Source organism: Protopterus annectens, chromosome 7.part0 (assembly GCF_019279795.1).
Source record: "Protopterus annectens isolate FY-2018-M chromosome 7.part0, PAN1.0, whole genome shotgun sequence".
NCBI classification, from domain to species: Eukaryota; Metazoa; Chordata; order Ceratodontiformes; family Protopteridae; genus Protopterus; species Protopterus annectens.
This window is the reverse complement of record NC_056739.1, coordinates 194,712,638-194,731,600: the sequence shown is the minus strand read 5'-3', so window position 1 is coordinate 194,731,600 and position 18,963 is coordinate 194,712,638. Positions and strand designations below refer to the sequence as shown.

The window sequence follows — 18,963 nt, the reverse complement described above, 5'->3', positions numbered from 1 at the left end:
CAGTTTGCAGGTTCGTGCAGTAGGGAATGTGTCATCTGTAGCTGAGAAAGTTGGAGTAGTTGAGGGAATTCAAGCTACTGTAGTTGTGTGAGGGACAGGGAGTGATGGGATTTGTAAGGGGAGTTACAGGCAAACTTAGCTATCTGGCTGTATGTCTGTTTTAGCCTGGCTAGCAGATTAGCTTACAGGTGAGTAAATATAGGGGAGGCATAAAGAAGGCAAGGGAGAAGGTAGGCTTGAGCTAGTGAAGTCCTTGAGGTGATGGATAAGAATGTTTTCTTTCTATACAAAAGACCATGTTTTTGATTGGTCTTTTTTGATGGATTGGTGGATGTGAATATCAAATTTCAGTTGGTCATCAATTGTGATATCTAGAAGTTTAGTATGGGAGTCAGCATGAATGATGGTGTTGTCTAGAGAAGAGAGATTAAAGGATGATTTAAGGTTGGACATGGATTGAGGAAGGAAAAGAAGAAACTTAGTTTTCTTTGAGCTAAAAATTAGTTGGTTATTGATTAACCATTGTTCAATGGTGTTAAAAAAGTCTGTGTGAGGGAGTGAAGGTCAGAAGGGTTGTCGCAGAGGGTAATAAGAGGTGAGTCATCAGCATGCTGGATCAGAGAAGAGGTGCAGCAGGTGGAGCGTAGATTGTTTGTAAAGATATTAAAGAAAAGGGGGCCAAGAATAGATCCTTGGGGTATACCTGATTTGATAGACAGGAAAGGTGAGCAGGAAGTCTGCCATCTGATAGATTGCTGTCTATTAGTAAGATAACTGGAGAACCAGAGAACAGAGGGAGCAGAGCGACTGAGCTTGGTAAGTTTAGTGAGAAGCTTCTGGTGGGTGACGGTATTGAATGCCTTGGAAAGGTCAAGGAAAAGCCATGGCACCAGTTTGTTGTTATCTCTTGCCTTGGCTAGAGTCTGGGTGAAAGATAGGAGGGTCATGGAAGTGCTGTGGTGTGGTCTAAATCCATGTTGAGAGTGGGTGAGCAGATTTTCATGAAGTAGATATTTAAGATGTTGTCTGTGTATGCATTTCTCTAAAATTTTTGAGAGAGGAGAGAGGATGGCTATGGGTTGGAAATTGGATGGGTTAGTGAAGTTGCCTCCTTTGTGAAGTGGAATTGTATAAAAGGATTTCCAAATATCTGGGACTGAGGATTCTTTGCTAGATCGATTGATAACGATTGAGATGGGATATGCTATAGTATTGGCTGCAAGTTTGAGAAACTGGGGAGGTAATTTATCAAAGGAGGGAGAGCAAGTTTTAAGTTTCAGCAAAAGGGATTTAATATAAGCAGTGGAAACAGGTTTCAGGGAGAAGGCTGAGTAGAGGTAGGTGGTGGAGGGTTGTGATTGGTTAGTGTCTGGAGGGGTTAGTTTGCAGATAGAGTCAATGAAGTAGTTGTTTAATAGGATTGCCGTATCGAGTGGTGTTTTGGGGAAGGGGTTGGTGGTAGAAGGTCTCCTAGGATAGAGAATATTGTTCATGGTGTGCCAGAATTTTTGGGTGGTTTGAAGTGTGGGTAGCTTGAGCTTCATGACAGAATTTTTTCTTGTCTTGGATAATAAGTTTTTGGTAAGATTTCTTAGTTCTTTGAATTTAAGGAGGAATGATGATGATTTAGATTTTGTCCATTGTTTCTAGGTAGTGTCTCTTAGTTTCATATTGGAAAGGGTAGCTTTGGAGAGCCAGGGTGTGGGATTATATTTTACCCTAATTTTTCTGATGGGTGCTAGGGTATTTAGTATGCTAAGGAAGGTATTGTTAAATTCAAGAACAGCATCATTTAGAGGAAGGCTGAAGAGGTTAGACTAGTTAACTAGAGAGACTTGGTATATGAATGTTTCTGTGTTGAAATTGGATAGGTTTTGGCAGTCTCTGTATAGGTGGGGTTTAGAGGTATGAGATGTGTTCTGAGTATTGATATAGGGAGGTGATCACTTAAGGAGACTTGAAGGGTAGTGGGATTATAGTACTGATTTGGGTTATAAGTTAAGATCCAGTCAAGAATGGAGATGGACGTTCTATTGATAGGGGTGGGGGTTGAGATAAGTTGACTTAAACCAAACAGGTTTATACTAAAGGGAGTTGAGAGAGAGTTTATTCCAATTGATATTGACATCACCTAGTATGAATGTTTCATAAGATATATTTTGGGAGATCCAGGATAGAACAGATTCAAAAATAGGAATATTGTTACCAGGAGGTATATAGATAGATGCTGCTATGAATTTCATGTGTGGATTAAGGTGTCAGTTGAGTAATACGAGTTCGACAGGAGAGAAATCAGGGAGGGGAAGGGATGGGGGAGAGGTTCAGTTGATCATGGTACATAATGGCAACACCTCCCCCTTTTTGGAGAGTCTGTCTTGCCAAAATATGTTATAGCTAGGGGTGGGGGAATGGGTAGAATTTCAGAGTTAGTGATATGTGGTTTGAGCCAGGTTTCTGAGAGAGTTAGGATGTGGGGACAGTAGTGGAAATCCAAGCATGTAGGTCAGAGATTTTGTTAGTGAGGCTTTGTAGGTTTATAGAGTAAACAGATAAGTGTTTCATTTGAGAAGAGGGGGTTTGGTGTCCCTTTGTAGATCTGGAGGTGGTAGGGTTGGAGTAAGAGGATGGACTAGGATTGGGGTGGATGTCCCCATCTTGTAGAAAAGAAATAACAGTAAGTTTAGGTTTAGAGGAGCAGAAGTAGAAAGTAGAGGGTTTGAATTTGGTTTTAGGGGAAGAGAAAAACTGAAATGTTTTATTTTGTGATAATGAATGTAGGAGGTATTGTAAAGAGAGAGTGAATATGGAAGTTTAGGTGATTAGTGAAGGAGGATGTAATTTGGGAAAGAGTGGATGATAGGGGAGGGTATAGTAGGTTGGAGTGATAAGATGTTAACCTGCAGAAAAGTACCAGAATAGCAGGTAAGAGAAATGGCAGAAGCATACTGTTAATATTTTGTGGATGAATTAGTAATATGAGGATAGTGAGGTTATTGAATAGAAAGGGAAGGTTTAGAGAAATAGAGTAGGGATGAGAAGGCTGATTAGATAAATAGGAGTGAGGGGGAGGGCCCTTTCAGAGATATAAGAGTATAAATCTACAGTATGCAGGGGTGGGGAGGGTAGCAGAGTGGAGCCTGGGCAGAACGGAGTGGGCTGGCCCAGGCAAGGTGGAGAGCATCACACAAAAAAATAATAATCAAGAAAATCAGGTAAGTGGGCTGTTTGTGGTACATTCCACAAAAGTAGCTTTATATCAGTTCCATTAACATTTTTAGAATTAACAACTATTCAGTGATAATGTGACATAGTAAATCTGTAAAGATAGCTGTGAGAAAAGGTTATGAAACAGCCTCAATTTGGGGATGAGATGTAAACACAGATGCTGTGATAATAAATGTTGTTGATATCTTCATATATTAGTTATGCCCTGTTCCTTTTTATGCATTTTTTAAATTTCTAGTCTCCCACCAGGACACAAGTGCTCTTCAGCAATTGCATTCTGCATTCAAGCAAATCTGCAGTCTACAGCTACCACTCCACCCATACAGTATAAGCAGGAATCAGTACTGCAAACTAAACAAGGATATACATTTTGAGCCTCAAGAGCAGGAGCACACTCAAGCAAATCTGCAGTCTGTGGCTACCACTCCACCCATACAGTATAAGAAGGAATCAGTACTGCAAAACTAAACAAGGATATACATTTTGAGCCTCAAGAGCAGGGTCAGTCCACCCAGGCATTCTACATGTATGTTTTATGAGAGTGAAGCTATTACATTAGCAGTATTTCTTAGTAGTTCTCAGCGTGCTAATAAAACTGACTGTTGTAGCCTTGTGACCTCCCTCCCCAACTAGTGCAGTAATCCTAACTGTCCAATAGACAGAATACATTTAATTCAGATCCCTGTGACTAAATTAACCATTAAGCAGCCCTCTCAGTGCTTTCTGCCTTAGTTTGTATCACTTGGAGGCCCACCTGTTTATTTGCATCTCTATACATTCCCCTTCATTGCTAATGTATCTCCCTACTCTAATCTGTACACAAACTGGTTACTAATCAGCAAGTCAATGTGAAGACACACTCCCCCTGTGAAGACACACTCCCAACCTTAATAAACTTTGCTGTCTCTTCTCTCCTTCACTTTACAGGTAGTTTGAATTATTACTTACCCCTTCTGAGGCCTTCACTGATTTCCACTGATTGCCTCTCTGGTTTCTTTGCATTCCACCTGGTTTACACCCCTTGTGCTATCTCCCTCCCCCAATACTAAATCTATATTAGAATCCTGCTGAGCATGGAGCCAACTTTAAATTTCTAGTCTCCCACCAGGACACAAGTGCTCTTCAGCAATTGCATTCTGCTTGCTGGTAAGCCATTAGACCTCAGGAATTTGTTTAAAGTGTTCAGATTTGTAAAGTAATACTTACTTTTTACTCTTGTCTTGGTGGGCTCTGCCCTGCTCCATTCGCCCTCGCTAATGCTCGGGCTCTCTCTGCTCCCCTGCCCTGCCCCCTATTCCCTCCTGCCCCCACTACCTCTACATTTATAGTAATCACAGCTACACCCACAGCTCACCCTCACATTACCTCCACCAATCACAGCTCATGTCAGATCACATTATACTACACCAACTATCTCCACACAAAATACTCCCAATCACTCTCATTCCCACTAGGCATTTTTTTACATCACCCACACTTCTTACCCATCCACATATAGTGCAACCCTATAATTCCTATTCAGACCCCCACCTAGAACCAACTTAAACTTTATAACCATGACTATCACACAACTAAGTCTTGTCTGTCTTCTCATAATTCTTTATAACACCACAAGTTATCACTCTAGCAATATCCCTAAACTTAGTAGCACAACACTACATTATGCACTCTCATATACAGACAGCACACATTCTAATAATATCTGTCCACAATTGTTCAAGAACTATATAACGGACCAATTCAGAACTAAACAAATATGCTCTCATTCCTACTCCAAAAAACACAATACTTTCTCACACTCCTCACCAAACTCCAACATCTGTATCACCATTTTAACATCAGGCTCACCATAAGTGGGGATATCCACCCCAACCCAGGCCCATATCCATCCTGTCCAACGCAAACTGTTCCCATACAAATGTCAGAACATAACACCCCCACTATCTTCATTCCTGGGCAAATCAACAACAGCAGCAAAACCAACCATCTTTTAATGTTAGATATTAATATTAGAAGTACCAAAAATAAAATACCTGAACTCCAAGCCACAATAGCACACTGCTCCCCAGACATAGTTGCTTTAACAGAAACCTGGCTAAATAAAAACATAGCTAACTCAGAAGTTCTGCCTACTGTCTACAATATCATTAGACAAGACAGACCACTTCGTAAAGGGGGTGGAACTGCCTTACTGTACAAGTCCAACTTAACTGTATGTCAATTACCAAACTCCTACCCCTCCCCCAATAATTGGGACATACTTATCTCACAACTTCAACTTCACCATAAAAAGGTCATCACCACAATTGTAATATATATTCCACCTGGTAATACACCTGCTAGCCTTGAAGACTTCTTATCCTGGTGTTCTTCCACATACTCACAAGAAACCCTTATTCTGGGGGATTTCAAACTAGATTGGTTCACCTGCATATCAGGACCACCAAGTAATCTAATAAATCTCCATGGATACCAGCAGCTAGTCCAAATTCCAACTAGATGTGATAAAAAATCTAAAAGGGAATCCATCCTTGACTGGGTCCTAACTAACAACCCCACATCGTACCCCCACGCAGGCAGTCTCCCAGACACCTTAAGTGACCACAACATAATATACTTTATAAGTAGTAGAACAAGCGTATGCAAAACTACTAACTATATATCCACTAGAAACACAAAAAAATCTCTCCTAAGGTCCTAAACACCTTACTCTGCAACTGTGATTAGACCCCCCCCCTAAAAACCCTCCCACTTGACCAGGCTGTAGCATATTTCAACAAAACATTTCTGCAACACCTAGACACTGTCGCTCCATTCTGCAAAATCAAGGTTAGAACCTCTACAAACCCCTGGCTCAGTAAAGAAACCAAACAAATCCTCAAGTCCAGAGATACTGCCTGGCTTTACTATCAAAAAAAACAAAGAAACACAAAGCCTAAATAAGTTCCAAGAACTGCGCAACTGTGCATAAAAATGCATTAGGCTGGACAAAAAATCCCACTACATGACATTACAAACTAAATACCAACACAACCTCCCAAAATTTTGGAAAAATGTAAACCAGCTACTAAAATCCACCCAAAAGTCTGCCCCCAAACCAACCACCCCTGACACTAACGTTCCCATCGAAACACAATTCAACTCCCACTTTGTGAACTCAATTTTATCCTTAGTATCACAGGACAATTCCTTCCTCACTATCCCCCCCCCAACACAAATAACACTAATACAAGCTTTACCCTCAAAACAGTTTTCACCACTTCAATCAAAAGCATGCTCTCCAAACTAAAAACCTCATCAACAGCAGCCGACCTACTCCCCAGCTATTTATTGAAAATCACAGCAGATGCTATTGCTATCCCAATCTGCACTCTCATAAACAGATCAATTGTTGAAAACTATGTGTCCAAACACTGGAAAATATCCTATGTTAGACCCATACATAAAGGGAGGACCTCCACTGAACCTAATAACTACAGACCCATTGCTTTACTCTCCCCCCTGGCTAAAATCCTATAGTACCACTACAGCCCTCCTCTGCTTCACAGACACAGTAAACCATCTCAAAATGAAGGCCTGCAGGTGTCAACTCTTTTTTTGGATATGTACAAAGCATTTGACACAGTCTCGCACCAAATCCTGCTAAACAAACTAAACCAATATCACCTATCAAATTCCACTCTTACCTGGTTCCAAAGCTACTTAACTGACAGGTACCAAGCTGTAAAATGGGAAGATTCTCTCTCTCCTCAGCTGCCCATATCTATTGGAGTCCCACAGGGTTCTATCTTAGGACCACTACTATTCACAGTCTTCACAAATGACCTCCATACCTCCATACAGCATGCATCTATCATTCAGTATGCAGATGACACTATCTTAATCTGTGCTGCACAAAACATTCTCACCCTCCTGCAAACAACTCAACTAGCATTCGTTGATGTTGAAAACTACCTTACCAAAGCCCAATTTATCCTCAATCCAAAGAAAACTCAGCTTATGATTATAACCAGTTCTAACAAAAACACTGATAACAGTCAGTTCACTATCTACTCCACAAATGCTACTCCGGTCGCTCCAGTGGCACATGCTAAGCTATTGGGAATAACCATAGACTCACACCTAAAATGTGATAGTCATCTCAACATAACTATTAAAAAGTACATGCCAAACTGGGATAACTCTACCGTATCAAGCCATTTCTTACCAACAACACAAGATCAGCCATTGCTCGCTCCCAACTTCTATCCACCCTACTCTGTGCATCTACCATTCTGACTAATCTCAACAAAACTGAACTAAGCAAAATGGAAGCCTGTTATAACAAGAATTGCCCACTTTGCTGCAAATTGCTCATATAGCACTGTACTGCTTTGAGACAGCTCCACTGGCTTGACCTGCCCAACCTCCCAACCTACAATCAGCTCTACCTCTGTCATTCGATCTATTACCTCCCCAATAAGTGTCCTGCCCTCAACAACCTAGTACAACATCACGCAGCCAAAATGTCTCTTAGATCATCAAGCAAACTACTACTAGAAGTCACCAACAGCTACAATAGCTTTGGAGATGCACTATATAGTTGTTCAGTGGCTAAAAAATGGAACTCTATTCCCACTAGCATTCAAAACAAATCATCCAAAGCTTCCTTTAAAGACCTCATCAGGCAACATCTCAAGCAAAGTTGGCAGTGCCATGATTGCTCCCCAGGCTACTGAAAGTGGATAAGGTACACATACTAAACCTAGAGTACTTGATAATAGTTTTCAATCTTACTCACAAACACTGTCTAATCTACAGTGTATGTACTGTACCTGTGTACTATGTATGTATTCTACCTATGTTCCAAATTTCAGCTGTACACCACAAATCTATTAATTACCTTTATTTTTAAATTAATATTTTTTTCTTTGTTCTCTCCACTGTAACCGCTGATGTGCTGTATACCACTGTAAAAACATGTCTTTTGTAATTTGTGCATATACTGATCAAGTCTAAATAACTAAATGTATTTGTAATTTTTCTATGTGGAGCTTTTTTCCCCAGGCCTCTGCTGAAAAAGGGACTTTTCGGCTCAGTCAGATACCCCCGGTTAACAAATGTAAAATAAAATAAATAAATAAAAATAAAATGCATGACAGTCCCTGTTAGGTCAACCGTGCCCTGAAACATACCATGAAAAATGGCAACTGTCCTGAGAGTTTAGGACAAAAAAAAGTTTCCCAAGTTTTCTCCAGTAATGGTTTAAAAATATTCTGTACCTGAAAAACATTTTAGCATAAAACAAAACAACAGAAACCACTCAAATTCTGTAAGAATTCTGAAAAATGTTCCACTTTGGAAATTTTGAAAAGGTGGTAACCCTACACACACACACACACACACACACACACACACACACACACACACACACACACACACACACACACATTTATTTATTAACCACCTCCATCAGGAAAGGTAATATGAAAAGACTGCACTTGTCTTGATTATTTCAAGCAGAAATATTGATAAAGTTTATTGAATTTTTAAAAAGAAATCTAAAAGAAATTAAATAAAACTGGGAATGAGGTGTTATATTTGGCTGTAAATCCTAAGGCCCTTTCACATGCTGGTATCTGCTGCTGCAAAAGCATTCTACATTCTTTTAGTGGACTCTAAATGATCCTGATTCTTCTTCAAGGCTTAATACATCTAAGCTTCAACTGATTAGATCTCAGTGTCCCTGCATGTAGAAGGTATGCCTAGTGATATTGAAAGGAATATGGTTTGGGATACTAGTTCTCCTCAAAAAACAGTATTTATATTTTTACTGAACTAAGAAGAGCAACAAAAAGTAATTTTCATAATGCAAAGGTTATGCATACATTTTGTATTGATATACTGTTCTCCCACCACCTCCAGTGCCTAGCAGCCATCAGTTACCTCCTTTCCTGGTATTCATTGAGGACTTTTTTGCGAGCATATGCCATGGAGATCAAGCCAAGACAGTTACTTTAAGGAAGAAGCAGAATAAAGCCAACTTTCATGGAGTCCACTGGGTGAATGGGTTGATGCACCACTAAACACATTCACTATCTGAAGGGCTTGAGCTCCACCAGACATAGGTTTATTTAAAAATAGGTTACTAGAATGGCACTTTAGTATTACTGTAATTTTTAAGCCTAATTTTAGAATATAATGTTGCTTTCATTTACTGGGACTAATGTAAACAAACTTCTATCCCGGCAAAGAAAACATACCAAAATAGTTAATGGTTTAAAAGACATGGACTACACTATTAGATTATGCATGGTAAAACAGTGTAGCTAATCTAGTAAGAAACAAGTTTTGCATAAACACAGAATTTTCAATGCTGGCAATGTCAAGGCACATTTGATCTTACATTTAGTCATCAATTCCATGGGTGTCTGGGGATATGTTAGGGAATCAGAAAGGTACTGGTAAATTTCATCTTAAATTAAATACAGCTTTGAAAAGACACATTTGTATCATAGTCAATTCCAAAACTGTGTAATACACTTCAGAGAAGAAATCATACTCACCAAATCCTTTACTGCAATTAAATTCAGACTTGATATACAAGTGCTGGTTAGAAATTTTATGTACATCAGGGAGTCCTGAATCCTTTAAGACATTTAGTCAGAAATATAGGTTGGCACTGTACGTATTTATAAATCATTGCAGCTCTGATTCATTAACAGTTTCACTGACCATGGCCTTGCAGCCATATGGGATTTAACCCCAATTCCTCAATTAGCTTCATCACAGGAAGAGGTCCACAATGTTTCTAAGTATATGAAACAGGACACCTTATCAGATCTTGACCTACTTTGCAAGTAAGAAGAAAGCTTACACAAGGAGCTTATTGCCTGATAGTTATTAATTTATTTGTAAAGAATAAAGCAGCAAGCTGATTGTTTTTCTCAGCCATGTCAAACAGAAAGCTAGGGACATTCTACGTTTATTGACTAGCTGCTGTTGTCTGGCAGGCATGTTATCATTCATTTCCGCTGCTGGAAGCGTTTGTTATTTACAAATAAGTCCAAAGTATTTCAAATTACAGGGATGTTGTGTGCATATAGGCATAGATTTTAGAGATGCCCTGTAATCACAGCTTTTACAATACTTGTATATATTACATATTTCTATCTCTTCCACTGGCCATCAGCTGCAGGAAAATCTGGAATTTGTTGCTGAAGAAACAAAGTTTTATTGTTGACACAAATTGAATTGAGTAGCACAGGCAGAAGAAAAAAAAAATCTGAATAAAATGTACAGATCAGAACTTTCTGAAATTGTATACGTCCCCTTTACTGTTTTTCTTTTGACTTTTCTTTATTTATCTTCAGAAAAAAAGGGCAGTAAGGAAATCATGTAACCTGCTGAATAACTAGGCCGAAGTGAAACCTGCATGGGCTCAATGCTTGTAAAAGAAATGCAGTCGTCATGTTGTAAGGACACATGAAAATGGGAAGGATATAACAAGAGTTATCTGGGGATGTGTTAGGGCAACGTGTTCATTCTTAGACTGCAAGGCCATAATCTGTGACCAGCTTTTTCTTTTTTCTGTTATCGCTGCCTGTCCCCATATTTATTTATGACATTTGTTTTTAAATTTACAGCTAAAGTAATACAGCCAAAATCTACTACCAAAACTACCACTGCTACTGCTACTCCAGAGAAATCTGCCACACGGAAAGTACCGGAAAAGTCATATAAACCCTCTCTAATACCTACAAAAGAGATGAAAACAGAAAAGAACTCAGAAATTCAGAAACAAACCACAACACAAACAGTGACAGAAGCAGGAAGCATAAAGTCGACTACAGTGAAGGGTATGTGCAAATGTATTAACATACAGACACCACCATGGAGATTTCTTTGTGAATTATATTACATGATTATTTGAAATAATGGATTCCAATAGAACTGTTAAAATATAATAGAAATACAAAGTACAAATATACTGTATTTATGAGAAGGTTATATGACCACTGAAGGGGAAAATGTTTGGAGAAAACACACTGCCTGAAATTCCATAAAGTATATTTCCAAAGGTTGCATTACAGAAAAAAAAAACTTGCAAACCAAGGAATTCAGATTATTAGGATCACAACTCATACTAAGTGCTAACAGATCATCCACAAAGTAACCCACGGCAGTTTATTCAGGGCCCTGCTCTTAATTCTATTATTTTGGGATCCAGTTTACGTTGCCTTATTATTATGGCACCCAATCCATTCACTTAAGCCACTTCTGGTGAAGCAGAAATGGTTAATCTAATCTTGCTGATAACTGCCAGATATGGTAGTTGCCTGACCTAGATTGGAGCTACAAGGTTGATAATACAAATAAATATTTCAAGAAATATTTATTTCTTCAGGCTGTGGCAGCCTCAAGTATAATTGTATTAGTTAAAAGAGATAAGGGAGATGTGCACAGCTGCAACAATACAAAATGAAGTATGTTAATGTTTTTTGATAATACTTTTAATGAAAGCATTAAGCACAGTTTAATTTTTTGCTGCTTTTTTAAATATTTAAATTTTAATGGAAACATTCCATACACAGAAATGTTTTAGATGGACTATATACTAGCATTTTGCCAAATTAAGTCTTTTTCTTGACTTTTTCAAGGGATCCCCCCAACCTTAGTCATGATTTTTGGAATTCCCTTCCTAACAACCTAAGACTTATTACCTCTCTTAGTCATTTCAAAACTAATCTTAAGCTTTTCTTCAAGGCTCATTGGCTATGTCCTTGTGCAAATCCTGACTAATCCTAAAAGTTTCTTAAATATTTCTGTTACTTACATACCATGGAATTGACAAATGTATTTGTATGTATATTTTGTGTCTCTCTCTATTATGTTATTAAGAATTTACCTTGATGTAAAACTATGTGTTGTTTTCATTGTGGAGCTTTTCTCCCCGGGTCTCTGCTGAAAATGGATATGTATCCAGTTAGACTAACTCAGTCAACAAATGTAAAATAAAATAAAATAAAATAAATAATTTTTTTTTTCTTTCAGCTCCTCTTTCTGAGGAGACCACGAATCAGTATATGTCTAGTAGTCACTTGCAAACCTTGGAAGGTTTAATATATTGGAGTCTTCTCTCTGCCCAAGTTCACTATTCAAGGTAGGGGCTACACTACAACACATTCCATAACATATCATAGGTTCATAGGTTGTTACTAGGCCAACGGCCACTAGGGCCCTTACAGGCCTAGCCGTGCACCCTAAACCATTTGGGTCCCAGAGTATCATGGGTGTCTGTACAGAGGTAGGCAACATAGTTCAATTGGAATGTAGCAGTCAGAAGGTACAAGATATATTAAGGAAGGCATGGGAGGGGGAAGTGGAGCAGTAAATGGGAAGATGCTAGAATGATTTAGGTAGGAGTCAGTAGGAGAGGGGGTAGATAGCAAAATGGAAATACTGGGACTAAAAAATAAAGGACTGATGGATGAGCCCTGGATTTAATTGCAAGGCACAAACTACCAACTGTGATGGATGACAAGAAAGTAGGAATGACAACAGACAGTTGCAGAGAGTAGAGTAAACAAGGACGTCATATTGATGGAAGACTTAAACATGCTGAGAAGGCTTCAGTGAGCCCACATGTACAAGTGAAAGGGAATGGGGAAGAGACAAAGCATTGGAAGAATTAGGTGAGAGGTAAAAGGTAAGATAACCAAACAGGAAGGGAAAAATCCCAGATGTATTGCTGAATAATGTAAAAAAATGGTGGAGCAGAAGTGAAGGAGTTGTTCTGAACACTAGCCATCTGTGATTGCTGCTGAAATTCTCTGGACCGTGGACTGTATTCTTCAGAAAAGTTCGACTGAAAATGTGTATACCAGAGACTGCATGCTAGCCCTGTAGATACACTGTCTTGAAATATTACTCTGTTCTGAGGCATAGTAATCTCAAAGTTATTACATATAAGTTATAAGTAGCAAGAGCATGGGGGCACATACCCCCCCCATGATGGGGCTGAATGCCCATCACATCTCACATTTTACTTAGACATGGGCTTTCAAGAGTCATGTAACTCACTCAGGCATGTCTTAAGGGGAAAATGGCGTACATCTGATGGGCCTCCATGACAGGGGACTTAAGGTATTACATAGTGTAATGACTAGCTTAGCTGGGTGTTTTTTCTTGGAGTTTTTACTGAAAGGTTTTTCTGCATGACTGTCACTCTTTGGTTTGGATGTTGTTTGGGCTATTTTACAGGTACCTTAATATTTATGGATATCAGGCTTGGTCTTAAGCTCTATTTCCAAAGTGTAGCCAAACAATCCACTTATGCTGCACTGATGAGCCATGAAAAAAGGGCAAAATGTGACATGTTTACAGTTTGGGGGTGTCTTTATTGGCCTGAATGCACCAGTAAAAACTAACTAAAAAATAAGTAAAAACTTATAAGTCATCGCCATTCAGAAGCAATATAGCTGAAGCACTGGTATGCTCTTAAGGGATCATTTGCATATGTCCCACGAGTCCTTACTACAGATGGTTTAAGGTATTACACAGTGAGGACTCCAGCTTAGCTAGGTCTTTCATGGATATGGTACTGAATGGTTTGTCTTTGTGACCTTTTTATCCTTGTTTTTATAGCTGTTTGGAATGTCAACAGTTCAGAATGTTTCAGAGGAAAGTGGGTTTGGTATTAGGGCTGGGAATGTGTTTATATGAGTGTTGGTAGGGTAGGGTTAGAATAATGCTTACGTAAGGTGATAGCTTTAGTGTTGTGCATGTTTCAGTGTCTGAGTCTGTCTTGTGTAATGATAGTGTTACAGAAAGGGTTTTTCCTTAGGTAAGGTGCAAGGTTGTACAGGACAAGAGGCAAAGTTAGAGATAGCTTGCATTAGTAAATTGGTGCATTGAGGCATAACCGCCCCACCCACCTTACTAATACGTGCTAACCCTAATACCAATCCTAAACCAGTCTCTACCCCTAACCGTTAGCCTGTACCTTACCTTAAGAAAAAAACTCATTCCACAACACTATCACTGTTCAGACAAACATTGCCTACAGTATTGGTATGGTTTTGAGGCTTTTTTGTTGGTTTTGTTTTGGTTTAGATTTTTTTATTTATTTCCATTGGGGATTGGGTGTTTTTTGTCACCATTGATAGTTATTTATTGCGATCTGTCAATATTTTGAACTGTCAATATTATGAACTGTTGGTATTTTGTTGTCAGTATTTTAAATGTGAATTCTGAACTATCAACATTTTGAAATATGCATACATATATAATATGGATGGATTTATATCACATTATTAAGTCACCACTTAATGCTGAAAGCTTGATACAATGTGACCGAAAATACACTAGACTGAAATTATACAGTATTGCAATTCAGTACATCAGAAATGAGCAGGTAGACACTACTGTGTCATAGTGTCAGTATCATCATGTCAGCACCCCACACATTGCCTGTGCAATGAGCAGGTAGACACTTCTGTATCAGAGTGTTGGTATCATCATGTCAGTGCCCCACACATTGCCTGTGCAATGAGCAGGTAAATACTACTGTATCATAGTGCCAGTATCATCATGTCAGCACCCCACACATTGCCTGTGCACTGAGCAGGTAGAAACTACTGTGTCACAGTGTCACTATTATCATGTCAACACTCCACACATTGCCTGTGCAATGAGCAGGTAGACACTACTGTATCATAGTGTCAGTATCATCATGACAGCACCTCACACACTGCCTGTGCAATGAGCAGGTAGACACTACTGTGTCATAGTGCCAATATCATCATGTCAGCAACCCACCATTGCCTGTGCAATGAACAGGTAGACACTACTGTAGCATAGTGTCAGTATCATCATGTCAGCACCCCACACATTGCATGTGCAATGAGCAGGTAGACACTACTGTGTCATAGTGTCGGTATCATCATGTCAGCACCCCACACATTGCCTGTGCAATGAGCAGGTAGACACTACTGTGTCATAGTGTCAGTATCATCATGTCAGCACCCCACACATTGCCTATGCAATGAGCAGGTAGACACTACTGCATCATAGTGTCAGTATCATCATGTCAGCACCCCACACTTTGCCTGTGCAATGAGCAGGTAGACACTACTGTATCATAGTGTCAAAATCATCATGTCAGCACCCAACACATTGCCTGTGCAATGAGCAGGTAGACACTACTGTGTCATAGTGTCAATATCATCATGTCAGCACCCCACACATTGCCTGCGCAATGAGCAGGTAGACACTACTGTGTCATAGTGTCAGTATCATCATGTCAGCACCCCACACATTGCCTGTGCAATGAGCAGGTAGACACTACTGTATCATAGTGTCAGTATCATCATGTCAGCACAGTACACATTGCCTGTGCAAGGAGCAGGTAGACACTACTGTGTCATAGTGTCATATCATCATGTCAGCACCCCACACATTGCGTGTGCAATGAGCAGGGAGACACTACTGTGTCATAATGACAGTATCATCATGTCAGCACCCCACACATTGCCTGTGCAATGAGCAGGTTGACACTACTCTATCACAGTGTCAGTATCATCTTGTCAGCACTCCACACATTGCCTGTGCAATGAGAAGGTAGACACTACTGTATCATAGTGTCACTATTTTCATGTCAGCACCCCACACATTGCCTGCAGTGTACACTGGCTGATCAGCAGAAGATATAGCAGAGAAAATGTCCATTAATTCATATAGAAGAAAGAAATTAATCACATATAGTAGACCTGGATTAAACTGGTATCTAAGCATATAATTAAACATCATTATTATTGTGAAATCTTACCCATGACTATGAAGTAGATGTGTAGGAGAGGAGATAACATGCAGATGTACATGACATGGAGAGCTACCATAGTGTAGTCAGGAAAAGAAAATATAAAAGCTGGTACACTACATTTACCATTGTACACTGAGATGTATACTGACGTCATGGCAGATGCCCAACAGCACGTACTCAGCTCCTTAGTGTGTGCATACACAACACAGAGATCCCAGAGAGGTAAAGAACTGCTTGCAATAGGTGGCTTCATATAAAACTAAGAAAAACATATAAATCCAGAAAATACTAGACATGCAAACTGAAACTAACTGAAAATTGTAGGGGTCATGTAATAACATTCTGTGCTGTCAAAGATGAAGAGTTAACAAAGAGTACACCTCACCATCATGTAAATCATCCCACTGAAGTTCAAACATAACGATACTTGTTATGCATTAAAGCAGACAGCGTTAATGTTTTGAGACAGTCCATGTATAATAGTGGATGATGCATTTGCTGAGGCATTACTTGAATGTGCAGCTACACTGTCTAGTAGGAAGGCAGTGCTTCAACAGATTAATCATGGGCATAGAAAATTCCAACTAACTAGTACAGCTAAGGATGTCACTTTAAACAGCATATGCACTGCAGATTATCTACTAAAAGATGGCTATTTTAAGGAAACTGTCTGATAGTCAGACAGATAAGAATGTTCTTGTATTTTCAACAAAGTGTAACCTTTACGATCTTAGTAGGGCTACCATTTGGTTGATGGATGGTACCTTCCTAATGAAGGGTACAATATGCCATCGACTATATAACATAAATGCCTTTGTAAACTTTCCTGGTAATTGTAAAACAATTCCAGTGGTTTATTCTCTCATGACAAACATGACCCCTAAAACATATAACTTTATGTGGAAGTGTATATTCAATCATCATCTTTATATTTGTGGTTTTACTGCAAGTGTTAAGTACATTCTGTGTCTCTTTGAAGTGGCTGTCAGAAAAAGTATTAAAGCTGACTAACATCAATGCGGTTGTATCAAAAGGTTATTTGTTTCACTTTGGTTAAAACTTACGTAGAAAGTATAACATATAGGTCTTTCTCCAGTTGTTAGTCAAAATGTTGGTTGGTCTCCCATTTCTCTGTGTCATACTAGTTTGTACAGGTTTTATAAACAGCATGTCTTGTAAGAGAATTTCTTTTTTTAGGTCTGAGGTATCTTCTGTGTGTTGTTTATTCATTTATTTTTCAGTTAGAGGTATTTCATTAGTGCAGTGATTTTTATGTTAAGGGGCAGCACAGTGGCACAGTGGATAGTGTTGTCACCTTACAGCAAGGCATTCCCTGGGTCAATTCTCAGCTGGGGTGCTTTCTGTGTGGAGTCTACATGTCCTGCCTGTGTTGCCATGGGTTTACTTGGGGTGCTTTGGTTTCCTTCCACATTCCAAAGACATGCAGGGGGTGGATTGGACACTCTAAATTGGCCATAGGTATGAGTTTGTGTGCAAGTATGTGGTATGGAAGAACAGCCGTGGCAGGGCTAGCCATCCGGCAGTGGGAACGTTGATTTTAGATGATTGTCACTGTTGAAGTAACAACCTGACCCCATGTGTAAAAATGGGAAAAGGGGTTATAGATGGATGGATGGATTGATTTTATGTTAGGATTTGTTAATTGCTATGTTAGTGGTTTGAAAATGTCTGTAACCTAAGACAAAAGTGCTACTTTTTTAGAATAAAAGATAGCAAGTTGCTCATATACTAGCATGCTGATGTGTTTTTGGTCAACCTAAATCTACATACTTTGGATAGCTAGAAACTTTTAGTTATGTACTTACCATAACGATAGATGTATATGATCCATCTCGCCTGTATTCATGACTGATGGACTCGGAGCCGAGAATCGGCTCCAACTCGGCCGATACACTAGCACGAAGTCTCTCATTGGCTGGGCCAACCCCTTATCCCAGGATGCACCATGCCCAACCCCCAGATCTTGTTTTCCCCTCAACAACTCATCCATATGTACCAATCCCACAAGGAGACACATGGAACGGAGAGAAAAAATAATACCCTCCGGGAACTACACAACAGTGTTTCCTCCAGATTCAACAGGTAGGGGGAAGGAGGGCGGGTACGTAAGAATGTAGGCGAGATGGATCACATACATCTATTGTTATGGTAAGTACATAACTAAAAGGTGTAATGCGATCCTATCTCGCCTACATTCATGACTGATGGGACAGCGTCCCTAGCACCTAGATCCTGGGAGACTCACTGGAAAACACTCCTGAGCACTGTGGAACTAAAGGACGCCCGACCCCTAGATGCCACGTCCAGTTTGTAATGAGAAATAAATGTATGTGGAGAAGCCCAAGTAGCTGCTGCACATATCTCATCCACAGACAGTCTGGCATGGAAGGCCACTGAAGTTGCCATAGCCCTAGTAGAATGCGCTCTAACTGGAAATGGAAGGTCCCTTCCCATTGATGCATAAATAAATGAAACACAATCCCTAATCCACCTAGTGATAGTGGTCTTAGTTACTGCTTTGCCAATCCTGTTATCCGCAAAGGCCACAAACAACTGGTCTGATTTCCTCTGCTGCTGTGTCCTATCTAAGTAAAACCTCAGTTGTCTATGCACATCCAACTGATGAAGTCTGTACTCTGCCTTGTTGGAAAAATTCAGAAAGAAAACTGGTAGCTCTATAGATTGTTGCAGACAAAGAGCAGAAGAAACCTTAGGAAGAAATGAAGGATTTAATCTTAGAGATACTCTATCCTTATGAAAGATCAGATAAGGAGGCTTGACAGAAAGGGCTTGAAGCTCCGAAACCCTTCTGGCTGAAGTAATAACTACCAAGAAGGCAGTCTTCCAAGATAAGAATTTTTGCTGACAAGTGGCCGCCAGCTCGAAGGGATGAGACGTCAAGGCTCCTAGAACCA

At 39.6% G+C, this 18,963-nt stretch overlaps 1 protein-coding gene across 1 annotated transcript in view; it reads left to right on the top strand.

Moving 5' to 3' along the window:
• The window catches only part of LOC122806348, a gene marked incomplete in the record, with an annotated part of 125,947 nt that overhangs the window by 93,309 nt on the left and 13,675 nt on the right, over positions 1-18,963 (top strand). Inside the window, 1 exon segment of the mRNA XM_044076686.1 lies at positions 10,851-11,063. Coding sequence (XP_043932621.1) covers positions 10,851-11,063 — 213 coding nt within the window.